Source organism: Onychostruthus taczanowskii, unplaced genomic scaffold (genome assembly GCF_017590055.1).
Source record: "Onychostruthus taczanowskii isolate IOZ18803 unplaced genomic scaffold, ASM1759005v1 scaffold22, whole genome shotgun sequence".
Classification (NCBI taxonomy): domain Eukaryota; kingdom Metazoa; phylum Chordata; class Aves; order Passeriformes; family Passeridae; genus Onychostruthus; species Onychostruthus taczanowskii.
The window spans coordinates 4,023,288-4,049,857 of NW_024499462.1; the positions used below are offsets into that span (position 1 = coordinate 4,023,288).

Sequence of the window (26,570 nt, forward strand, 5' to 3'; positions counted from 1 at the left end):
TAAAAGTTTGAATTTGACACTTTATGAACAAAGCAAAATGTGTTTCAGCAGTAATTTCTGCCAGCTTATATCAAACTAGTCTTTTAAATATGAAATTAAAGACGAATAAAAAGCTGTCTCTGTGAAGTGTGCTAATGAATAGAGTTATAGGCTTTTCAGCAATTTAAACTGTCTCTTGCCATTTCTGAAATAAAAAAAATTGCTTTAACTAGAGACACTTCTAAATATAGATGTGTTCTTAGTCATAACTGCTAATCTTTCAGGTTAAGTGCTCACACAGGGAAGCTGTGTGTATAACATAAAACTTTTCTGTGCTTTATTAAAAATAGTGAGCAATGAGAAGGGTGGCAGCCATAAGGCAAGAACAACTGTTCACCTATGCTTTGGACCAGCCCTGGGATATCAGAGAAAACCCAGGGTTGCTTGGGGCATTTCCTGAATTGCTTCATTACCATGTTGGTACCCTCTCTGTGGCACCCAGTTACCTCACCTGGTGCTGCAGGGAGAATTTCAAGCTGACAGAAAGATTCAGGATCCATCCTTGAAGGTGTTCTGTGATCTTTCTAGAAGAACACTTCGTATTTCTTTCTTTAAAAAGCAATTCAAACTCAAATACAAAATCAGTTCTAACTCAAATAAGACAACCTGAGAGGAAAATAAATAACAAATATATTAATAGTTGTAAATGTATGGCATTGAGAAAGATGTTGAATCTGGTGAATTTTCAGTTGTCTTATTACCAAGATTTTGCTACCAAAATACAGAAAGGCACTTCAGTATGTGCTCTCTTTAATATTTTTTGAATTCTGATTGCTCTATCAGGACTGTTTCCATGAAGGAAATGCACAATTAGTTCGTTGCCGCCTATACCTGATAGTATCACTGTAAAATGGTGTAGAAAGAAAATCTTATTCCATATTCCACTGTGAAAAATGAATTGCTAATGGAACAAAACAGTGTTTCCAAAATCACTAGATTAGTTATAAGTTGAAGTGTGCCTCAGAACCACTTTCTGGAAATGCTCAAGGATACGAAAGTCAAGATATACCAAAATAAAATACTTTACATCTGGAGAATTAATTGAAAATTGTCACTTTTGAAAAGAGATTTTAGGAAAAATTTTGAAGGGGTACTAGGTTTTTTGGTTTGGTATTGTTTTTCCTCTGAGCACTGTATGTCAGTTTAGGTTGAGCTTTTTTCCATCTCAGCTTGGTGATAAGGTGCAATCTAATTTTATCCATGGAGAATTTATTTTAAGATAGCAAGCTACAAAACAGTGGCACCTTTATTGCATTCCTTGTTTGAGATAATTACTTCTGGGTTCTTTCTCATTTTCTCTTGGTCCAAGTTTTCTTATAAATCTGATTTCTCTTTATCATTCTAAGCGCAAAAACTGTTGTAACTAAAGGATTGCCACTTAGCTAAATATTCTTTATAAGTAACTGTTTAATCATGGTGTTTTAATCTAATTAAAGGAAATAATTGGTTCTATTTCCCTACAAGAAAAGATGTTGTGGGGGTCTACACCACTTTTCTGTGAAGGGGCTGAATTTTGGGATGTGTAAATAGTGCAGGAAGCCAAGGTCTCCAGGGCTTCTCCAGGCATTTCTGCATGTACGGTAGAGCAATATTGCCAGAGCCCTCTCTGGGGATGCTCAGGGAGGTTTTTTGGCCTTCAGGGCTGCAGAGCATCTTTCACACCCCATGGCCCTGTGGCTGTGTCACCCCAGGACTGCAGCCCAGTGCCTGCCCTTGCTGCAGGAGGATGGGGAGCTGCAGGCAGCAGGGAAACCTGGTTAAATGAGCATGAAACTCCTCGGGGGGTGGGGAGGGTGTGGTGGAAATTGCTTGTGAGGACCCAGGAATTTCAGTGGTTTTCTTGGATTTTCTTCCCCTCAGAAATTTTGAAAAAGCTCTCTTTTTCAGGTCCCCTCCTGTTTCTCATCCTAGATTGAGGTGTTCTTGGTTTTGAAGTGAGAAATTCCATTTTGAAAACATTACTTTTCATTACAAAATTTAAAAAGTTAACACTTCAACTCTGCACTGTTGACATGGAGTGAGGATCTACCTCTTTCTCTGTCACTGCTGCACTTTAATTTCACAGTTACACGGTTTCACCATGACAGCAGTAGTTGAAAAGGGAAAGAACGCGTTTGCTTGCTAATGTGCAGTGAGGTTTGGTAATACAGGTTTTGGATATGTTCATCAGGAGACAAACGGAATAAATAAATGTCCAAAGCAGTTTGCCTTTGTGATTTTTAGAGTAATTTATGGGTAGTATCTTGGGCAAAGCTGGATGTGCTCCTGGGCTGCAATGACAGATGTTTGGGACGGAGCAGAATGTAAATGACAACTCCTTCATTCTTCAGTTTTCTAAGAATCCATAACATAAAATTAAGGTATAAAGCTGTAAATCCCAGACTGTACTTTTTATGTGTTTGAGGAATCTGCTCTAAAATCTGTTAAATAAAAACCTTCTGTTTTCCAGGTTTTTTTATTCTATACTAATTTGGTTATTAGCAAATTTGAAAGGAAATAACTTTTTCTTTTTGTAACAGGATTGTCTATCAAATTATATAAATTTTCATAAAGGGAAGTTGTAGTGGAACATCAGTACATTAGGAGAATGTGGTGTTCTTGATCAATTATTATATTTTAAATGTACATATAAATTATGTCAGAGGATAGAGCTCATTTTGTTAGTTTTTGTTTGTTTAGTTGTTTGGATTTTTAAAAAATAATCATAAAAATGTAGATTATAATCTGTCAGGAATGGATGATAATTTACTATTGAGACATCATTAGCAATTGTAATTTTAATATTCCAGCTTTTTATACCTTTTTATATGATTAAGCACATACATAAATAAGTATCTGTATAATTAACTGTAAATCTGTGAGTAATTTCACGCTTTTTTTTCCTCCAGTCTCAGTCATTTGTGTCTTATAATTTTATGTTGTGTCTGGAGTGCCAGAAAGGTGTTTTGAGCATTTGGAACCTTGTTCACCAGCACTTTGCTCCAATTTCAAGGTCATTGCAGGGTACTTTTAGCTCGCACCGTGTTACATGGGGTTGTATTTGGGCCAGCTCCATTTGTAAGGCTGAGGTCTCTTGGCTCCCCCTTCCCGCCCTGTGGAAGGTTTGGAGCACGCCTTGACGGCGCCCGTTGTGTGTTGCAGGATGGTTTCACACCTCTGGCAGTAGCTTTGCAGCAAGGCCACGACCAGGTGGTTTCCCTGCTGCTGGAAAATGACACCAAGGGGAAGGTGCGCCTGCCCGCCCTGCACATCGCGGCTCGCAAGGACGACACGAAGGCGGCGGCTCTGCTCCTGCAGAACGACCACAACGCTGACGTGGAGTCGAAGGTCAGTGGGGAAAGGCAAGCAGCTTTGATGCTCTCAGATGCTGACCACAGCCAGGGAGATCTCCCTCGGTGTGAACTGTTCTGCTGCAGTTACACAGAACTTTCTCCTCTAACACCTGATAAAGAATAATGTTTGATTTGCCTCCTTTGCCTCTTTCTCCCCCATTCCCCTCCTGTTTAAATCAGGGTTAATTTCTCTTGTAGAAACCTTGCAAATGGAAAATAATAAACAAAATATTATTTGAATTATTCACTTGGAAATGAAAGCCACTCCTGAAGGCAGTGGTGAGCTGTAGGTACTGCGCAGTTGCCATTCGATCAGCTGTCTGTGCAATTGCTACTTGGAGAACTTGGGTAAACATGTAACAATTAGCACTCAAAGTACTGGCTGGTTCTGCTTCCACCCTGTGGAGCTTCCCGTGTGTGCCGGGCGTGCTGCCCCCCGAGCTGCCGTGCCCCACAGCCATCATGAAGCTTTCCGCACCCATGTCACCAGTGGTGGACTAACCGTTCATTTTTTCCCCCTCTTTGCTTCCAAATGTGTTAACCTAGATGATGGTGAATAGAACAACAGAGGTATATATAAATATATATATGCATCATCACTCCTCCTCCATGACTTAGTGCTGCTGCATCATTTCTCCCTCCTGTCTGCATCGCATATTATAGGATAGACACCTGCTTTAGATGAAATGAAGTAGCATGTGCTAGAGAAGACTGTAGTTTAGAGACCAGGGCTTTCTGCAGCTGGAACTAGGGTTTAAAAGTGAGAGTGAAGCATTCTTGGGAGCTAACTGCCATCATAAAAGGGCTGTATTACCAGAGATGGAGTTCTCAGGGATTCTCATGGATTTATCGGATGTTCTAAGAGCTGCAGACAACCCTGTCCTGTTGTGCATCCAGGTCTGATTCTAGGCTTCTGCATGACACTTACCTCGATGGTGTCAGCAAATAGAATGATCTGAGAGTGGTTTTACAGCTGCAAAACTCCCAAAGCAAGGCAGTGGCAGCTAGCATGGCTTGCTAACAATTTAGAAATGCATCTAGTTCCCATAAGGTTTCATACTTTGCAGGACTGATGGAATTGCTGCATGTTTTAGCATTATTTTAAAAGGAAGTAAAACTACTTAAATATGAAAATCAGTTGCTGAAGTAATTTTATCAGTAAGACGTCTTTTAATTAGGGTGGTAACTCATGGTGTCTGAACGTAACCCAGTGTGATTGCCCACAGTGGGAGACTGGTCCTTATGGTGCTAACCCTTGGAAAAAAACCCCGTATTAATAATTTAAAATAGTCTTTGATGTTATTTTCATTTGCATCTACTTTGAATTTATAAAAATCAGTTAGCAAATATCATTAAATGACTTGTATTTGAACTTCTGCAAAGAATCTCTAAAAGATTTAACTTGCAAGATTGACATAATACCAATAACTATATTTTTCTGGTTAGAAGCTAATTTCTTATAAAAGTCAAATCATTGCTTTAATACTCAAATGTTTTGCTGCTGTTTTCCTGGAATAAATGAAAGTTTTATTCAACTTCTTTTCTTCTAGAATAATTATGTTAATTTTTTTTCCTCCTGCATAGCAATGTGATTTTATTTAGATTCTCTGAGATACTATAAATAAACATCAGTGAGTGAAAACTAGTACAGAATTGGAGTGGTGACTTGCAGCAGGCTCCTGTTACTAGCTTTTATCAGTGATGTGCCACCAATTGTGGAGTGCTAGTGCGATACTTCTTTTTAAGTACCTATTGGTTGTGTTTTGTTTTGTTGTTTTGCAGAGTGGGTTCACTCCCCTCCACATAGCTGCTCACTATGGGAATATCAATGTAGCCACGTTGCTGTTGAATCGGGGTGCTGCCGTGGACTTCACTGCAAGGGTGAGTGTGGAGCCAGTTGTGCTGAGTTTGCTTTGTGGTATGGCTTTTGCACAGAGGAGTGAGAGGCACATCTCCTCCCCAGCCAAGGGGCCCGACCTGGCTGAGCTGATCTGTTTCCCTCTGGTGTAAAGGGGCTTTCCCTGGGCTGCTGAACTGAACCTGGGCTCGAGACCTCACCTCCCAAAACTGCTGCTTTCATCAAAAGGAGCGGCTGTTTTCGTGGTTGCAGCCTTGCAAAAGGTTGGCTGGGATCCAGTGCCACGAATGCTTCCACCTGTAGCTGTGGCATATGGCAGGAGGGATGTGTCCCTGCTGAATTCTCCTCACCGTGCCGTTGCTCCCAGTGCACATCAGGTGTAGTAGTGGAGAAGGCATCTGTGCTTCCACTGCATGTACGAGAGCCAGGTGATTCGTAAAGGAAATCTGAGAAACTGGATGAGCAGGAAATGAAGTGAGACCTAGGATGGAGTCCACAGTGTAAGCAGAAGAAAGGAAAAAATAGAGAGAAGTTAGAGCTGGAAGAGAAGGGGAAAAATCCAAGCATATATGGATAGGGATACAGCAAGAAGGATAGAGGTACAATATGAAGAGCAAGGAAAGATGGTGGTGCCAGGCATGAGACCAGATAAATAAATAAATCCCAAAACAAAACAAACTGAGGCTCTGCAAGGCTTTGGCTCACCAAGCCTTACCCAAACAAAGCCAGGGAAGAGATGTGGTGGTGATCCAGGACAATAGGGAGATAAAATCAAGGGGAAAAGAATCATTCAAAGTCAAGGCAAATGCTGATGTAAGAGTAAATAGGCATAAATTTGCCATGAATAAGTGTTGTCTAGAAATCTAGATGTTTCCTATTAAATCTTAGTAATTAATGTTATTTAATTAATAGCTTCTTAATAATGAATATTAAATATAACTAATGAGTTTCTGGAACAATCTTTCCATTAAAATAGAAAAAGTAAAAAAAAAATCCAGTGTAAATTTAAGATTATGTTTATGAGGGGAATTGTGTCACGTGGATAATCCAGCAGCTCCTCTTCTGAGATTTTGATCATGTGTTATGTTCATTACTTTTGCAAGAGGAAAAGTACTACAACACTGCTTAGAGCATTTACACAAAGGGAAAAGTGAATTTGCAGTATTCTACTTTAGATAGTTTGTATGGCTAAAAACTTGAATGCTGTAGTTAAGGCACATGTTTACATGCAGCAAAGATTTTATGACAAGCATTGCAAACCCCTTGCTTTGCTTTCACTGATAGCATTGACCTCTGATTTCCAAGTCCTTTAGCTGTCCCAATTAGAGCATTAAGGCATTTCATACCATCCTAAGCTTTGGCACTGCGTATTTGATAAGCCCTAATCACAGAAGCAGGGAAGACAAACGGGGTCTTGGGTCAAGTCTTTCCCACTCAGAAACAAGATTAGGGATTAGCAATGCTACTACATTAGCAATTAGCAGCTTTTAGTACCAGTACACTAAATACCATCTGCCTATGTTTGTTTTAATAGAAAAATAAATCTTAGGCTTCAGCAGCTCTGTTTTGGATTAAGGGCACTTGTGGAGAGCACATCCAGAGTAAAAAGGCCATTCTTGCCTTCTCTTCAAGATCTGGACTTTCTAAATTCTGCCTCCATTGGTTGTCGTCATCAGACAGAGTTCTGGGTGGCTGGGGAGGTGGGGATGCAGCGGCATCAGCCTGAAGGAGCAGTGGGCTGAGGCTGTGACTCAAGGAGCATTGAGCTCTTGTTTGTGCTTGTGATACAGGGTGGGGGCATCCAGAGAGAGAGAGCTCATCTCCATCTGTGGCAGTTGCAAATCAAGATAAAGTTGTTGTGACATAAAGAATTGTAGCATAAATAACAGTAATATGGAGTGGAATTTTGTTCTTTAGTGCTTATCAGGCTGCAGGGGATGAAAGCACTGCACAGGAGGATGGGTTAGGCTCTGGCAGAGCAGTGGATTCGTAGGCTAACAGAGCACTTCCAATTATCAGCACCAAGTAGCAGAGCCTTTGCTTGATCCTTGGTTACCCAAACTGCAAAAGAGGTACTGAAAATGACCCACAGATACAGCCACCTCATGGCCTCTTATTTTAGTTTCTGTAAGTGCTGTCCACAGTCTGCTGTCTTCCCTCTGCAGGAAAGGCCCTTATTTGAGTTGCTGACAATGTGAGATGAGCAACAGAGCAAAGATATGGAAGGGCTGTAACCCAAATAAAAGATTTCCATATGTACTATAGCTTTCAGAAGTGCAAAGAGCAAACTTTTAAGATGGGGTGTCAAATACACTTTGTGCATTTTTGCTTTGTTCTTACTAAATAAATACAAATTAACACTACTAGTTTATCTCTCAGTTTATGCTCAAACTCTTCAGGAAAGTATGAATTCTAGGGAGAGGTTTGAACAAGAGAAGAGGATTATGGTAACAAAAGAAGCTTGTGTGAGCAGGGTAATGTGAAGACAAATGTGTGACAAACTGCCATCTGCCACCATCAGTGTAGTCAGGCTGGGGAAGGGTGGAGCAATGTGAATGGATGTGTAGGATGAAGGCAGAGCTGTAAGGCCAAGGGCAAGCGTGGTGAAATGAAGAGCTGGTGAAACGATGCAAGGAAAAGGAGGGCAGGCCTGTGGCAAAGGAGATCTCCTCAGCTGCTGGTTCCAGAGAGTTTCCAAGAGCCCTGAGGGAAGGAAGAGGCTCCAGCAGCAAAGGCAAGAAGGAGATGAGCTTGCTGCTGGCTCTCAGTGTGTGGGCAGGATGAGCAGTGGTGCTGTACTGTCAGTAAATGATGTCCCCAGTGATATTCAGTAGCAGCTGCTCCCTCAGCCCCGCTGGTACACACCTGCCTGCCTCTCAGCTGTCACATATTCCCTTGGTCCCTTCTTTCACTGGAGCCAGGGGACAGGCAGAGCTCCAGGAGCTCTTACAGGTGTCACCATGCCTGCCAGCCTGTGTACCTGCTGACTGCAGAGGCTGGGGGGTTGGAAATGTACCGACTTTTACAGGTTTGCACTCCTGCAGCCGAGTGATTGGTGTCATGTCAGCTCTTCCCCATGAGCTGCATTAGCAATTCTGTGTCTGCTTTCCCCTCTTGCCGTGCTGTAAGTGCAGGGAAGGTGGCACAGCAAACTCCCCATTGGGGTGGATGGAAATAATTTCGGTAAATCAGCTTGTGATGCCCTTTGTTCCACTTATAAACAAGGAGGAAGCTCTGGGAGCCATCCTAACCTCATTCCAAATGAAACAAAATCTCCTTATTCAGCTGGATGTTTGCCATTTTGTAACAAAGCAAAAACAATCATTCCAAATTGCTCGACTTCTTGGGCTCAAACTCAACAAAAAACCTGTCACAATTACTGGCAGGGTATGCATTGCAGGGTAACAGGCATTTTATGACTACTCATCATCCTTTTTCTGTAGCACATTATCGTGTGTCCAGCTTCTCCAAAATACTTCAAATACTTCGTTGCCTCACCATATTTCCCTCTTGCTTAACTGGGAGACAATCACACAGAAAGTAAAGAAGTGGAGGAGGAGAATAAAGGGTTATTGAGGATGAAGTCGGCCTCCTTTCTTGGCCAGATTAACACTTTAAAGCAGTCACTGCTTGGGCTTTGAAGGATTGCAGCAGCTTCAGGCACCCTTCTCTTAGCTGACAGTGTGATGAATCCTTGTTATAAACTGAAAGATAGCCAGATAGCTTTAAGTGAATCTATTTTATCAATTTTTTCAACAGGAAAAATGAATTCCTGTCATTTTAAAACTATTGTTTATCACCCACTTGTGCCTTTAAATCAAACGGTAACAGATGTCTTACCTAGAGTTTTAATGATTTTGAAGGTGTTTTGAATAAACTGGGAATTATATTTAGGTAAAAGTTTTCTTTTGGGCGTTCACACAGTCTTCAGATAGCCTTCTTCTGTCTGAGGTGATCTTCCAGTGGAATGATCTGTCTAGCCCGGGTGAGGAAACGCCTTGGAAGCTCCACCTGTCTCTGAGGAAAACAGTGCATAGAAAGGAAGGAGGGATGAAATTCTCTGCAGCTTCCAGAGCAACAGCTGAGAGAAACCTCTGTGACCCCCACATCCACTCTATGCTTGAGCAAGTGAGAAGATGGAGGTAGCCAGGGAATCCTCTATGTGAAGATGACCTCTCCCTGTGTCTTTCTTGCCAAAGCAGATGGGAGGAGTTCGTCACTGTGCCACAAAACTGCATCCAGCCCTGTGCCCCCAGTCCTGATCCACAGCACTCCTTATCCTAGAGGAGATCTCAGTTCCACTGGGAGTGGGCTTTGCCTGCAGAAAGTTTGCTTACTGGAAGGTTAGGAAAGGATTTGGTAATTTTGAGGGTGGTGTGAGGACAACATGCATTAATGATGACCCTGAGGCTGGGAAGCAGAACACCATTAGCCCATCAAAAAGAGCAGGCAATATCTAAGTGACAGCAGCATAAGAGAAAAACATCTTTGTTTCCCCAGTGGTAGTTTGCCATAAGAGCCCCTTTCTATACTCTTCCGTGTTTTCTTCCAGGATTCATTTTATACATCTCAACCCTGAAAAAAGTTAAGTATATAAGCACACGAGAACTAAAATAGCACAATATAAGACTTACTACCATTAAGAAGAGAAGGAAAAAGAGCTGGAAAATTGTATACTGTTGAGGGTTTCCTGGAAAGCATCTGATTGTGCATTTTTATCTTTAATTTCTGAAACATCTATACAAACCTCACTGATCCCAGTAACTGCTACTAGAATATAAGACTTTTCTCTGCAGGAATTCTGCTGTGTTGTAGCCCCAGTTCTGAATTGCAGAAAAATACAGGGGAGGATATTGAGTGTTTTAACATTCTACATGTTCATGTTGGTGCATAGTTGCATATGAGAGTCTTCAAATGCACACCACAATCTTCCCATGCCTCCAGGATCTGGTAATAGTGGTAATAACAATGCAGTGCTGCTGCTGACAATTCCAGTATGAAAAAAACACCATTATGCTCTTTCCTTAAAAACCTTTAATGCTGGAGGGACTTTCCAGGCTGCTTAAGAAATTTCTGTTGTAGCAGTCTGGCTGTTTTCAGCTTCTGTCTTACTCACACAATCTGTGTCAATATTAAGCTCTTCCTAGAATTTGCTCTCAGTTGAAGATTGAGAAGAACTGTTTTATTAAATTCCAAGTTAATCTGAACATTTTGGTAAGAAACTGTTCTTGTTTGTTTTAATCAAAGAAGTGAAATTTGAAATCAGATAAGTATAATTTTTCTGATTAAAACTGCACTCCACTGAGAGGCTGGGAGAGCTCAGAGGTGGAGGTAAGTTCTCTCAATTGGCAACAAGAAGAATTGCCAAGTCCATGTGACTGGCAGTGAGTTTTCACAGTCCTGATGTGATCAACTGCTCAGTCAGCATTTAAATCAATGCAGTACATGACCAGGAAAGGTTTTCCCTTTGTTTCCTGCCTTCCTTTAAGGTGCATTTCAGAGCCCAATATGAAGCTGTAAGTGCAAACATTTACTTTTCTTGGTTATTATTAGCATCCTTATGCTAGTAAGACTCCAGCTGTGATGGGAGAAAGAGACAATCTCGCAGGACAGCATAGCACACCAGAAACTTAAGGGGAGTTCCTGGTTTTCTAAAAGCATTAAAATGGAACCATAGAAGATCTACTTTGCCCGGTGACGATTTTAACCCTGTTTTTTCCTTGATTTCCTAGCCATTCATTGGCTAAATTGCAGTAGAAAGGAGCCATTGTGACTGCCGTGGTGAGATGTGATGGGTGACACTGTGTGTCAGAGGGCAGCTGATCTCATTTCAGCTGGGACATGTTCGGTGCCTTGTTTCTCAACACAATATAACTCAAAAGTTTTTCAGTTTTCTTGTGAAGCTATAGATAGAGAGCTGCAGCTGGAAAGGCTTGGTGTTCCCTCTGATCAGGCACAAGCAAAGGCCACTGACTGTAAAAGCAGGTCACTCCTCTGCCATGGTGTTTGTGGGTGTTGTGTGGCTCTGGAGGGAGGCACGAGCCCTGTGTGAGGGGGTGGTGGCTGCAGCAGGCAGTGGATGGAGACAAAGGGAAAACCACCATCCTCCATGCTGTGAAGTGTAGAAGAAGTTGCATGCACCTAATCCGTGTACAGCTGTGTACAGTCTCAGAGGACTTCAGGGCACTTGTCCCAGGAAATCTGCCAAGAAGGAGAGACAAGGCTGTGTTCTAGTTGATAACCCTATGGCCGTTTTCTCCATAGTTTTAGCTTGCTGTTGTCACAGTGATGTTTCATGTTCCCTGTAGAATTTATTAATTCACAAATTGGAGCTTAGTGTGAAGGGGTCTGCCTGAGACATTACCCAACATTGGGTATTTCAACAGCAAGGGCAAGCAGCACTCCAGCAGGAGCTCTAGATCTGAACCACATATTTTGATGGCAGCTTTTGGAAGGCATTTCAGCTTTATTACTGCAGGAAAGCATCTTCAAAAATTTCCTGATTTACTATTCTATCTTAAGAACAAAGGGAGGAATTTATAGAAGATCAAACAGATAAAAATAGGCTGAAAAGACTGCAGATGCTGTTGATACACTGAAGAATTCAGAACCTTAAATTTGGTGGCTATTTTGTTTGCTGATACCACAGTTTTAGTGTTAATAAACAACACAAAGTTGCACATATTATGAAGCTTTTTTTATCTCTTGTTTGTTGTGACAAGTACAAATAACTCCATTTTGAGTTCCTTGCTTTACGTTTTATCATCAGAAGAATTAATTATGGTGTTGTCTGAGGTTTTTTCACTTCTTGGTTTGTGTTCTTAATTGTGAGATGAGAGATGGGGAAGGACCATACGTATGAAACTTCTAGCTGTGATTCTTTAAGACTTGATACAACAGAGTATTGACCAAAGCCAAGTTTCTTGGCCTGAACATCAGTGTGCAATTATTCAAGCATTCAAATAATGCATCTCTTCCTTCATCTGTTTGGAGTCAGAACTCTCAGCCAGCTGAATTATTACTTAGCATTTTTTGCTACCAGTAAGAGCTTAAATAGCTAAAGAGCAAAATTAAATACTGAATAGAGACTTGCCCCCTCTCTTTTTTCCCTTTCTTTTCCTCACAGTGTTTTCCTGAGATGTTAAGGGTGAAAAAGGTTAAAAGTGTTTTTAATTCTTCATCCCTTAATTTTTTTATGAACTGTCTGATGAGGTTAGTAAAGTACAACAAAAACTGCAAACTCCTTCCAAGGGAATTAGTGCCTTTTCCAAGGAAAGAGAAGCTCTTTGGTTCATCCATAAGGACAGATACTGCACTGGACATACAGAGTTTAATTTGCTTGATTCCTCCTGCTCCGTTAATTATTTCAGGGAAGCTGTGTGTAGTTGGTTTTCCATAAAATTTTTTGGTGTAATTGCATCCTTTCTCCATCCATCTCTTTGTAATGTGAACTTGCTGCCTATTTTCAACCAAAAGTAACTCCAGGTTTCAAGATGCTAAAGACATTAAATTTATATGTTTTTTTGTAAAGACAGGTGATCACACAGAGCAAAGATGGATTGCTGGCTCCCGAGCTCAGCCCTTATTCAGTGCTGGAGAATTTCCTCACATTTCCAGCCGGCGTGATCACCCCTGTCAGAAGCTGGGAGAGAAATATGCCGTCCTAATAGTTTTGGTAACAGTCCAGAAATCTGAATGTCATTTGAACAGGACTTGGTTTGGAACATGAAAGTGGATATTTTTCATTTTTTTCCCTGTTGCAAGCAAACAGTGTCACCTAACCCTTAATTCCTAAGGGGAAGTCATTTCTTTATTTTTGAGCTGTGTATTTGCCAGCACTCATCCCTCTATTCCAGAATCAACTCTCCTTCATTCATGGCAGCAGGAGCTTTGACTGGCAAATACTTAGATCTAAAGTGCACATTCTTATGTGGTTATGCCCTCCCTTGTGCTGCACTAGATTCAGCTTAGTGTTGAGATGAATGAGTACCAGACTTCTAACAGGTGTTTGTCTTGCCTTTTGTAATGCTGTCCCTTCCTCCTCCATTTGTTTCGTGATGCTTGGAAAAAGCTTTTCTTCCTGTGTATGAGGCAGTAAATTATTAGTACTAAATTATTTTGATGTATTAACAGGGCACTAGGGTCTGTTAGGCTGAGTTAACCTCTTTATCCCTTAACATCAGCAAGTAGAAAAAGGTGTTTCTTTAATCTAAATTACCTGCAGTACTCTTTACTTGAAGACACAAAAGTTATTTCCTTTACCATTTTTTTTCTTGGGAAAGTAGAATTCATCTCTCTCCCTCTGACCTCAGTAACATCTTTCTTTCTGGGAAGACAAAAAAAGAAGAAAGTATCTCCACATAACTGTTTTTCTCTTTTTTTTTTTTCTGTTCTCTTTGTGACTGGTACAATAATGTAGTGATGCTGTATTATATCCAGTGTCAGCTCCCAGTCAAATAGAATTAACTCTTCTTTTCAAAACCATCTCACAGAAAATTTAAGTGATCGCATAATTTTACCTCCCTGAAAGGACTAGACATGCTGCACTTTCTGATTAGTGTGTTAAGCATCTCCTTGTTTTACTTTGCTTTTTAAAGGAATGAGAAGCTACCTAGCACAGTCATCACTTTGATCCTCTAATGATCATGAATATTGTAGAAAGGATCTCTGTCATTTAACCTTGCTAACATGTATTTTACATCTGTGATAATGTTAATTAGTACTTTCTAGTAGCTGTGAGTCAGCTTGTCACACCTGAGAGGGGATCTTTTCTTGGCGCTGGTTCTCCATCACTGCACTCACCTGTGGATGTGAGGCAGTGCTGCTGGGGGCTCGGTTAGCCAGGTCAGACAGCCTTACCCCTCCCTGCTGCTCAGGGTGCCTTTCTGGTTCAGCCAGCCACAGGACACTGTGTGTGCTGCTTTCTGCTGGGTCCCAGGGCTGCTGCTTTACACAGCCAGCTGTTTGTGCTGCCCCCAGCACTCAGGAACACACCCTTTACAACTCTGTGTGTCTGCATACACCAGCTGCGTGCTCTGTTTAGATCCTTTTATTTTCCCTTGGCTCCATATGATCAAATACATACAGGACATGGCCTTCATACGCCAGGAGATAAAGGATTCAGCAGAGCATGAAGAGACGTCCTGGCTGCATCTTGTTAGGAAGTGCTGCCTGTGTGTGCTCCGCGTGGGTTATGTAACTGTCCTGGATGTGCGGCATCCCTGCCTGTGCCAGCCTGCCAGGCACCACTCAGGGAAGCACACACACTCCTCTGCAGCCCCACTTCCAGCACAGTGTTGCACCCATTAGAGGAGCAAATTGAGTAGGCAAAATTAATGGTGGAGCTGAAATGAAGGTGCTTGCCAGGCTTTCAGAGTTTGCTGATGATGTTCAGAAATAAGTAATGCTGGCCTCTCATAATTTTTGTATGAGATATGCAGATATAATGGTTTTGTTTATTTTTCTATGGCTCCTACAAGGCTGCTGAAGTTGAGGTATGAATCCTTATCGCTACAGGCTCCTAAACAACTACAGCTGGATTAAATTGCTAAGATTCAGTAAAATTGCATAAGTTCAACTATTAAGCAGAAGTTGTGAGCTGAGGCACAATCACATCATCTTATAACCCTAACAGCGATTTGACTTTTGTCTTCACAGTGTGTATGTTGAGATATCAGGCCAGTAATTCACATGTGAGGTTGAACACAGCTTCCCTTTGCTTTCATGCTCCCAGGGAAACAAACTGTGTTGTGATTTAGCAAATTGGACATAATCCACTCTGTGAGCAAATGACAGACGCATGCATATTTATTTTCATGTTGTTTTCTTCCACAGAATGATATCACACCGTTGCACGTTGCATCAAAAAGAGGAAATGCAAATATGGTCAAACTCCTACTTGATCGAGGAGCTAAAATTGATGCCAAAACAAGGGTAAGCTCAAGTGTGAGTGCTGCAAGTGACTGTGTGGAATGATTGCCGCTGACCTGTGTGTTGCTGTAGAGCTTAAATCATTCATCTTCCTGGCAGGCTACTACAGCTGCACTGCATTTATTTTTAATGAAATTATTGCAGTAGGATACTAACATTTTGCATCTCTTACAGCAGTGTGTGAAGCACCAAGGATGACAAAACTCGGAGCCAACCATTTTCCGTGTTCCCTTTCCAGTATTTCTTTAGGAGCTGCTTTTATCTACTTGGGAGTAGAGGTGAATGTACAGGAGGATGCTAAAGATGAGAATTCAAGTCAGATATCTCAGAATTGGAATGCTAGCAGGGTAACTTTGAGCTGCAGTGTGTGTTTGCCTTTCACTGTCCACAGGCAGTGTCACAGAGTGGTGTGGCTGGTGAGTCTCCTGCAGCTCAGGCTCTGGGTGGGATTTGTCAGCACATGTGTCGGGCACAGGGATGGTTTCCATCAGGCTGACACCTAACTCAGTGCCCTCACTGACTTAGAAACTCAGTGCATATGGTTATGTCTGACTGCTGTAGTTAAAACCCAGCCAAGCCAGGGATATTTTATTTACTTACACAGAAAAAAAAAAAAAAAAAAAAAAAAAAAGAGAGTGAGAGAAGGAAAAAGTTCAAATGTTTGGAAGTAAATCTGGAACTAGTGGTGCTGTGGGCTGTCAGGGCAGTCTTTGCAACACACTCCTGTGTGTGAGAGGTAACTCTCAAGAGCTGTCCCAGTAACTTTCTGGCAATTATAATTCTCTTGACATACTATTATGTCAATTGCATATGTAATTGTACATATAATACAATTTATCACCTCTACTTTTTCCATTTTGAATTTGTCTGTGTAAGTTCTACCATTCAAAATCATTCTAAGCAAAAGAAATTAATAACCTAAGAATAGTTTTTCTGCAGTTGCTCCTGTATTCACAGGTTTTTGTTTGGTTACTGTAGTCTCTGAGATTTCCTGCAGTGCTTGTTAGGCACATTTCTGGTTTGGTTCTCTGTTGAATTCAGAAACTGGGTCAATTTATTTTGTCATCTCTTCCTTCTCTCCACATGTTCTTCCTTATTGCTTCTATTTTACCTTTAGTAGCTGATGGTTTATTTCTAAAATGTTTAAGCTTTTTTCTAGTTGGGCAACATGGAAGAGATGACTTCTCATGGGTAATGTGGACAGTGTGTACAGTTCCTGGACTGAAATTCCAGCCTCCTCTGTGCCACACGGGGTACCAGGCTGAGGGGTGTGCTTTTGCCTTGTGGTGGGCAGGGACACTGTTTGGTGGTGTAACAGATGTGCATTTGGTCAGAGCCGGGGGAAAGGGACTTGGTGGGGGATTAGTTGCTTCCCTCTGCAAGTATTTGTATGGCCCACTGCAGTCCAAATCATTAGGGACCAGTACTTTAAATAGTTGGAGTCAAGTTAGTTCTTTGAGTTAGGAAAATTCGTGCTCTGCTTCATTTCCTCTGTCACAAGCTCGGGGTCAGACGCTGGGATAATTTATGTAACTAAAAATACAGGCTGGGACGGAAACAGGATCTAGGAAGAGGGCAGAAGCATTAACAGCTCCTGAGTCTGGCACAGCTTCCCACTGAGGCAAAAGGCAGCGATGAGTGTGGCTCACGAAGCTGGTTTGTTTTTTCTGGCTCCCCCCAGACACTGCCTGCTTCCCCAGGCTCCCATCGTCTCCAGAGGTCAGGAGGGATGTGCACAGCTCCTCCTGCTCATGCTGTACATGTGCCACTCTGGAATTAGCAGAGGCAGGTTTCCTGGCAGTCGGGGCTTCTTGGGATTTTTCTCTCTGGTTGTGTTGATCCCAAGGTGTGTTAAAAGTCTCTTTTCCCCAACCCAGCTGTCGAAGAAGAGATCAGGAGTCTTCGGCTGTCGTTCTCAAGGTTGTTTATTATTTTTCATCTAACACATTTTCTGTCTGGCCTACAAGGTCTGTTCTGCCGGTCAGTCCAAGGCACACTGCCTGCCCACGGGGCTGGTGTTGTCTTTTATACTATAAACTACATATTCGATATTTACAGTTATTTTCCAATACCTGTCATCTATGTTAGACAGTGACTTGCTACTCTAAACCAATCCCAAAGTGCCACCATCACCAAGAAATGGAGGCTAGGAAGAAGAAGGAAGAAGGACAGGACAATGCCCAAATCCCTCCATTTTGCCTCCTAGACCCCCATAGTAAAATTCTTCAAAATTTCACCTTTCACCCTGTGACAACGTCTGTTATGCTACTTAAACTTTTGTGACTCGTAATTCTTCATATAAAGTTGGTAATTCCCAGGTGTCTTTGTCTTTCTGCCAGGGTCTCTGAGCCCCTGCCAGGGCATTGAGCCATCCAGGGCATCCAGAGGGATGTCCTGGGTTCCGACAGGGGCTGGGTAAGGCTGCGCTGGGTAAGGCTGCTCCAGGCTGAGCCGGGCTGCGCTCCCCGAGCCCCGCAGCCTGCGGGACCCGCAGAGGGAGCAGCACCGGCAGGGCTCCGAAACCAGGACCAAAAGCAAGGGAAGGCTGAGAGGAGCGTGGTGCTGGGTGGAAAGGGCATTGTTTCAGGAGCGCCTGCCTGGTTCTCATATTCAATAGCAAAGATTAATTGCTCTGAGCGGGCACAACACATGTTCCTGCTGAATCTCTCCTGTTGTTCCAACCTGACCCCGTGTTGTCTTCCAAGGCCGAGCAATTAAGATATGTCAACTTTGCAGATATTGCTTTTTTTTTTTTTTATCACTATTTTTCTTTTCAGTGTCCCAGATATAGAATGGCCCTACAAAAATACAGGATGACAAAGGCTCTGGTCATATCCTTTACAACAGCATCACCACTGCTGAATGCATTGAAAGGCAAAGAGCAGCTGAGGCTGTCTTTTCTGATACATGTGTCAAGCCCTGTTTATCAGCTGGATGCCCAGGCAGAGCCCAGCCTTGTGTGTTCTGTGAGGGGCAGGTGCTGAATGCACACACAGCTTGATAACAGGTGGGATTTGCATGTGGAAATAAGCAAGTCTCCTAGTGCCATATTTATAAATGTGAGACCTCTCTCTTTTTTCCCATTTTTTCTAAGAGATTAACAGAATTTCTGTATGTAAGAGATAAGCAGATTTTTTTTTTGTCTTGGGCATTATGATATTATTTAATTCAACAATTGATTATTGAAGACAGAATACCTCCTTAAAAGTAAATGGCAAAGGTTCTGTGTACCCTTATGAAAGGATAAAAAAAAAATCTTGAAATTTCTGGTTTCTACTGCTCAGAGGGAGAAACTTTTAGACCTTTTTTTCTCCTGTTTCATGTCTGTATCTCACCTTTAAATGAGAATGCAGAACATACTGTTTGTGCTGTTGACCAAACACTAACAGAGCCAGGATTTGCTGCTCTGACTCTTAGATGGGACAGATTTATCTATTCAGCTGGCATTTTGTGGTCTGTTCCTGCAATCCACTTTCTTTATGGGATACTGGAATACTCTCCACATAATGCTTTTTTTTATTGTCCACAAAAAGAATCATTTTATAGATAAATTAAGAAAAAGCCTTTCCTGAGTAAAAAGTAAGTTGAGGTAGTGATTTCTTTTCCTTAGTTATTTACATGAACATTTGTGTTTGCTGCTGACAGATGGTCCAGGAAACTGCAGTGCTGAAGTACTGCACAAAAGGTTAACATGAAGGGCTAAATCCTTATCCTGTTTCAGTTACTGTAAAAGTAATCCAGGAGCTCCCACTTTCTCTGGATTCATTAGGGCTGGGATTTGATGAGCACCATTACACTCTTACACACCTGCACACTGTAGTTGGGACCTGAGAGAACATGTGAGACACATGCCAAAAATTATGTTAAAGCTATTTTGAGACTCGGACATGCCTTTTTTTTCCCCCCCATTTTAGTTCACGCTATGTTGCATTGTTTATTTTAGCCAGCTGTTCATCTTCTCTCTGTTTTCTTTTTGAGTGAGAGATGTCTAGCAACTGGTATTTGGGGCTGGGTACTGAATTCTTAAGGGTACCTCTCAAGAACTATGTGCTGCCAGGGCAGCTTTAATCATTCTGGTTTTTAGCCAAGATTCTGGGCAAAGGCCTGTTAATGCCTCATGTAACATGTTTACTGAATGTTGCCCTAATTATGTTTTTTCTGTCTTCCAGAAAAGACTTTAAAAAGTAAAATTTAATTAGAGAGGTTGATTAAATTAGCTTGATTTGCTTTGGCTGTCTAATACTGTATATGCCAAAGTGAATTTGTGTCTGAAGCAGGCAGCAAGCAAGTTTTAGCCTGGGTTAACAGTAAGTGTTTATAATCTTCATTCTACTGATTTTGCAGCTAAACAACAGTCCCGGCACTCATATCTGCATGAAAACATGTGGAATATGCTCTTTGAAGATGCATCAGATCATGCATAAGCTGCTCCAGAAAAACCACGTGTCTAAAGATATGAAATAACTGCAGTAGCACTGCCTTGGCTCTCTGAGTGTGCTTTGCACGTGCAGGGAGAGCAAACCTTCTTTGTTGCCCTGTTGCCCACAAGGGGCGATTTGCAATAGTTTGCCAGTGGAGTGAAGAATTCAGGAGATCTGGAGCACGGAGGGGCAGTGGGACAGAGCCCTGCTGGGCTGAGGGTGTGCGTGGAGAGTCACTCAGCAGATAAACCCTGGAGGCTGCGGTAATGGTTCCCCTGGGAGTGTGTGCTGCTACCTCTGGCCCAGGGGACAGGAGTGCCTGCTGCTCCTGCCAAGGCTGTGGACAGGCTCTGGGAGTTGGCGCGAACTCTGACAAGCTCTTGCTGAATATTTACATCACATGGCAGTTTTTACTGGGTATTAGGCTTGGTTTCGTCGCTCTTAGACCGGGTTAGAAGCTGATGCTCACTGATGTGAGAGCTGTGGTCCTGAGGCTGCTGTGGCTTTGGGAGACAGCCCAGAGGATGCCATGATGCAAGGGGAATCCTGGGTGAGCGTTGACAGGGAAGAGGTAGCTGGGGAGCACAAGGAGGCTGCTCTGTGCTGACCTCACACTGCTCAGAGGTCCCTTAAAGCCTTGCACGGGGGAGAGGAAACACACAGCAGCAGGAAGGCTCAGTCTCAGGACAGTTTTGACTCCAGTGTAACGAGATCAAGGAGCTACACAGATACCTGAGTGTCAACAGGGACCAGAAACAATGCTTAGGTCTCATTTGTGTGTGTTTGAAAGAAAATCTAAAGCAGGCAGCAGCCCCAGAGATGGGTGTGCAATGCTAATGGGAAGCTTGTACCTAATCATAGCTCCTCCTATTGTCCTCTTGGCTTTGCTGAAGCTGCTGTCAGGCTCTCTGGAGGGATAGATAATACAGATGATATGATTTATCATGTCAGTGCATACTTACAGAGTCCTTAATCTGCAGATTATTGTCATAATCATTTGTAATGGTTTTTCTGAGCCATTGCAGACTCATATTAAGGCAAGTTTGCTTCCTAATACATGTAATATATTTTATGTTTCACATAGTATAGTCTATATGAACGATAAATAAGCAACTAGAAAATCTCTTGACAAAGTCAGTGAAGTCTTGCTGAGCTCATAACAATCTGTTTCAATCTCAGAATCTCTTTTTAAAAAAGAAGTCTTTCTGATCTGCATTTCAGATTGCCCCTGCACATTTCTTTACCTACTCTGAGTGTCGTGTACCAATTAACTAAACCAGTGAATAGTGCCTTTTGAAACTACCAAAAAAAAAAAAAATCAGTAATGCAGCTAAATTATCTGTCTTGGAGTGTATTTGCTCTTTGCAGAGGGAGACCTGACATCATGTGAGCAGTAGCTGCAGTTCAGCTGTCCCAACAAACAGCCGTGAGCATTGCCCTGGTGTGGCACACGTGATGGCTCTGCTGGTAGTGACTGCTCTGTGGCCCAGAATGAGGTCCAGCTGGCCAAGCATGACTGCTTGCTCCTCCTGAGCCACACAAACGTTGTCAGCCAGAAATACCCACGGAGGGGTGGGTGCTGGGCTCTGAGAGCATTGGAAGGGAAGCCTGGTACAGGAAGATGATCAAATGTGCATCATTCTCTGTGAGCTAACCATGCTCTGTTGGTGAAATGACTTGGGGAGGTGTTAAATCTGGAAAATGGTCTCTTACTTTGGTGCCTGATCTCCTTGAGTAGCTGGCTTTGATGTACCTGCAGAATGTGATAATTATAGGCAGTAAAAAGAGTGAACAGTCAAATGTACATGGTGATCTTCAGCTTTTGCCTACAGGTCTGTAGTTACCTAGCCTTGCTGGGTTTGATTTTCCTTCCCATACAAGTTTTCCTTTCTTTGTAAGTGATATTTTCATATCAAATGTTTGTGTCTTCTCAGTACATGAAATGCCCTCACCTGTGGGAGCTACTGGTATAAGAAATATGCATTATTCATTGTAAACACTTACAAAACTATGGCAAAACATTTGCAACTCAGCTGAAAAATATATAATTTGTGGGTTTTGTTATCTTTTCTCTTTGTCTTTACTTAAGTGTTTTGAGCAACACATCTTGAAATTGTATAGTATCATTTTAACAAGATGCACTTCCCAGTACTTTATGGGCTGAAATAGCAGGAAGAAGCAGAAATTGAAATAGAATTGACTTGAGAGGTGTCAGTAAGAACATTGTGGGCCAAGCTGCATTCATCTTCTGAGAACAAATGACTCCCTGAGTTAAGGGAGTTAAGTCTGAACCAAAATATTTTTTTCATCTATGTCAAAAATATATGCCTTACTTTTAATGCAAGAACATGGACAATGAGAACCATACAAGTTTTAAATGAAAGTAGCAGGAAAAGTTTATCATAAAAATTCCTACCTGTTATCTTTCATAGGTTTATCAGGAGCAGGCAAAAATGTAGAAGCAGGAGAATGTAAAGCTGTCTGAACCACGTCCTCCCTCTCCCTGGCTGCCCTCTACACTTCGCAGCTGATATTCCAGTAGCGTGTGGTTTAGGAATTACCAAGGAAGAATATTATAATCCCACATGAAAAGTATTATTAAGGGGGTAACTAATAATACTTGCTATCATACAGAAATGGAGGGGAAGTGCATGTGTGTGAAGAGAGTATGTGAGAAGGAATTTTAGATAATCCCCTGTATAAAAATGGTGTGACATACATATTCTAGACAATACAACATATGTGTTTTAAGAGTAGTGGAAGACACCAGAGAAAAGCCCCTTCTGTTGTGATTTGTAAATGGAGAAACCAAAGTTTCTGAAAACTTTGACATCACCATTTGCAACAAGCAGTAGGATGTTGACTATTACTAAGCAAACTATTCCAAAAGGGGTGTGGGCAGTCTGCCTTGACTCTAGGCCAGTCATTCAGCTGGGGGTCACATAAGCACAGTCTGCACAGCGAGACAGAAGTGAGTCCAACATACTTCCATCACCTGGGATTAAGATGCTTTTCTCATCTGCTGTACACTTGTCAAATTCAGTGTAATAAAAAAGTCTGAGGAGGGTTTTTTTTTCCTCCAGACTAACTGGCTATCCACTGACTCCGATGCATACTGACAAATGAGAGACCCAGTTTTCTCCAAGGCATGCATGCAAAAAGCACCTGAAGTGCAATCCCATCTTTTTCTTGCATGTGCAGTGAGGGCCTGGAAGGAGCCCATTGCATGAACACCAATGTGACATGACTGTAAAATCCGAGCCAGACTAAAATCAGAGCCAGAATGTGCTCTGTTGGTTTGAACAAACAGGTTAAAGCGTTCATTTGCAGAAGAGCAGTGCCTTGCAGGAATTAATGAGCCTCCTGGGACATCACAGGCCTCTACAAAAGTGTGCAAGGCTTTAGCATGTCTGACACTAATCAGTTATAATTCTGTATCCCACAGGATGGGCTGACCCCCCTCCACTGTGGAGCAAGAAGTGGCCATGAACAGGTTGTAGAAATGCTGCTGGATCGTGGTGCCCCTATTCTTTCCAAAACCAAGGTAACTGATACTCTTTCCTGGTGGGATAATCCTTGTACCTTTTTTTCTTTTTCCTAATGTAGTTCTGTATGTCTCATATATTTAAGGGTTTGGCAATAACTTTCCTATTTCTTAGTTATTTAAAGTAACTGTGTGGGAGCTCTCCAAAGTGAATGCCGTATGTAGAGCACGTCTGCATATGTAAAATGTGTTAAATCGAGATATACAAGAAAAGATTTCTGTGCCAACCAAAAAGGCTGGTGTGGTAACCCTATCCCTCAGAATTTCAGTAGCTGAAGAACTCTGTGTCTATCCTGGAATAAATACACGGTGATTACAATAAATCTTCAGCTTGTACCAATTTATCCTAAGGCTAGAGAAGAGACAAGAGATAAAAATAGAGCAATGTCCCTTTGCAGAGACAGCTCATATTTCGTAAGGACTTAGCCTGATTATCAGATTCTCTCCTTTCTGTCTTTCTACAGTTTATCATGCAAAATTCTTCCTGATAATTTCAAATCACCTGCGCCAGGGTGCACAGATTGCTTTAGACCCAAGGGCTGGCATTAACGGAAGCGCTTGCCAGAACTCTCCTGGTAGTGGTCTCTGCTGTGCTGTTACTGCTGATTTCAAATCTCAGAGCAGCAGCCTGCTCTGCACCACTGCAATCCATGGATTCCCCATTCAGGGGTGACATTTGGCTGTGCAGTTTGTTGAGGTTCTTTCCAAAGATAACCTTCCACTACATGTTTGTTTTGTTGGTTTTTTTTTCCCTTAGTCTGTAACCAATGTGTTTCAGCAACATTTCTGTTCTGTTGTTATTTCTTTTCTCTCTCTGTCATCCTGTCCTATTCTGTCTCAGAATTCTATATTCTGCTTTTCTCCTCCCTGCTTATTTTTCCTCCTTTACTGGATTATATTTAGCATTTGTTTGGGGAGGTTGGCACCAGCTTTCCTCTGCTCAGTGAGTCACTGGCAAGGGCTGTCATGGGTAATCTGACAGACAGTTTTCACCCATCCTCTGCATATGGAATTTCCATGGGCACCCACAGCCCTAGCTGGCAAGCTCCATGAGCAGGGGAGAGCCACAAGGACCTTGGGTCACATCTGCCACTCTTGGAACCTGGAGCTCGTACTCCAGGAAGAAAGGCTCTGCCACCCTCTTGGAAAGCTCTTTTATCACTTAAAGAAAAAAAAAAAAAAACAAAGCACCAAACCACCACCACCAAAGCGAAACCACAAAACCCCCAACCAAACAAAAAAACCCACAACAACAAACCAAACCAAAGGACACACACATAAACACACACCCTATTTCTTCCATTTCCACATTGTAAATGAACACCTCTCCTAAGGAACCACATTTCTTTGTTGAGTGGGTGCTGTATTTTCAGGTGTTACCCCTAAGCTGAAGCTCCTGTTCAAGGACTGTAGGTTTTAAATTTGTTGCTGCTCCTGAGCAGACTCACAGAGCCTAGCCCAGAGTTCACTAGACAAAATCAGACAGATTACATGGGATAGTGGGTTAGAAATTGCCTAAGGCTGGGAGACAGACTGGATGTTGATCTGCAGAGGCTTATATAAACAACTTTTGCAAAATAAGAGCCTCCTGTGGAAGAGGAAGAGCTGTTACATGTTAAAAAGTGAACAGAAGAAAGTGCAGAGCTTCCTGCATTTCCTTCTGATGTGTTAATTTCACCACTTTCAGAAGGTGAGCTAGGAAGTAGCTGTACCTCTGAATGGCATAAATGAATTCATTCATTTGGCACTAAACCGCAGTACTGTCCTCTGCAAAAATAAGTGGCTCCATTCTCTTCAAATTAAGTCATATATTATTGGAAATAGGACACATCTTTGAAAGAATTTGAATTTCACAAAGTTTTCTCATGTTATATAAAACTCTTCCTGAATAATAACCAGGCTGCAGTTTGATAGCTATTTTCCTGCTAGAGAGGGTTTAGTGTAGTGCTGACCCTTTTTTGCACTGGAAGAACCTTAGATTTATTTTCAGGGAAGGTGGTGACCTAATGGATTATATGGGGGTTTCTACAGGCAAAAGGAAAAGGGAATTCTAGTCCTGAACATGCCAGTGATTTTGGATGTAAGAAATTACATCCCTGTCAATAAATGTCCATCTTCTTTTAATTACTGGTTTTCCAGACTTCGTTGGCTCTTTGACTTTTTTTTTTTTTTTTTTTTTTTTTTTGTAGCTGTGTGCCATTAAGAGTATTTATAAAGTGTCTCCATCCTAAAGCACCAGATCACTTCTTAGGGCCATTGTTGGGTTGTCTCTCACAAGAAGATTATGGGCCTGGAGAAGGCTCTTATATGTGATGTTTTTATTTTGAATGTGGCATTGAAATGTGGACTTGTGTAAGGTTATAGAGTACCATCAACTGCAACAGAACTAAGCCTGGTTTAGGGTATAACAAAAGACAATTTTCCAATTTTATGTTTGCCTTTTTTATCTTCTTGAGCATCCAGTCTTGTTTTTTACTTTTCTGCGTGAGGTCTGGCTAGCTACTGCACTTCTCTTGTCCCTGACAGATTTTTATCAAGTATTTTGCTGATTTTTCAAATTGGTTCTGTTTCTTCCTTTCTTTTCCCTCCATGTCAGTCTTTTTGGTACAAGTCTCTTCTAAGAGGGAGTCCCATATCAACTCTTCAGTCTCTTACTCCATTAATAAACATGGTTTCTTGGCTGTTACTGTGAAGAATGACACTTTTCACCCAAAGGATCTTTCTTATAAAAATAGAGCAGGATGGTGTTTAAAGTTTCATGATTTTTTTACTCTCACCTCTAAAGCATCATCAGTTATAAACTGTTACCAGGAGGACTTGGTGACCAAGGGAAATTAATCCTTTTTGTTCTACTGTTAACTGCACTAGAAGACAGTGAAAACATTTAAAATGCCTTGCTAGTATGAAGCTTCCATGCAGATAATTGCTGTAGTAGCCTTTGGGAATAGGAGAGAGGCTTATCCAAGCCAACATAAATCACCAGTGAGATGCCCATGAGATAATCTCACTTGAAAGATATGACTGTGTCCGAGAGTATCTGTGTCTCAGCTCTGCAAGTAAACTGCTCTCCAGCTCTGACAGGATGTGCCTGTTCGCTTTCACCATCCTGCTTCCATCTCTATTTAAAGTATTGTTCCACTGCGTATTTCCACCTTTCTCTCGAGTTCTGGCTGTTTTCACACGACCGAGGGAAGGGTCTGTGTGAGAGGCCGAGGTCTGGCTTTGCCTCGCTCCTCTGCCTTTGCTGGCTGCGGTCACATGAGGGCACTGCGTCTGTGAGCAAAGGTTTGTGTTTCCCCATGCAGACACAGTGTACTGGCAGTCACTTACAGCTTATAAACTATTGTGTGCTGCTACAAGAATAGATTCTGCACTCAAAACTAATTTTGGCATCAGAAGAATCGAGTAAAAAAAGCCCCTGCAGCTGGAAGGAGGGGCTCTGTACC

At 42.0% G+C, this 26,570-nt stretch overlaps 1 protein-coding gene across 6 annotated transcripts in view; it reads left to right on the top strand.

The window, feature by feature from the left end:
• Positions 1-26,570, top strand: part of ANK3 (ankyrin 3) — a 287,480-nt gene that overhangs the window by 154,261 nt on the left and 106,649 nt on the right. For all 6 annotated transcript variants that reach the window (XM_041404780.1, XM_041404784.1, XM_041404782.1 and 3 more), the window contains exons 6-9: positions 3,181-3,366; positions 5,154-5,252; positions 15,064-15,162; positions 23,026-23,124. In XM_041404780.1, the coding sequence (XP_041260714.1) occupies positions 3,181-3,366; positions 5,154-5,252; positions 15,064-15,162; positions 23,026-23,124 (483 nt within the window). The remainder of the gene's footprint in view (positions 1-3,180; positions 3,367-5,153; positions 5,253-15,063; positions 15,163-23,025; positions 23,125-26,570) is intronic.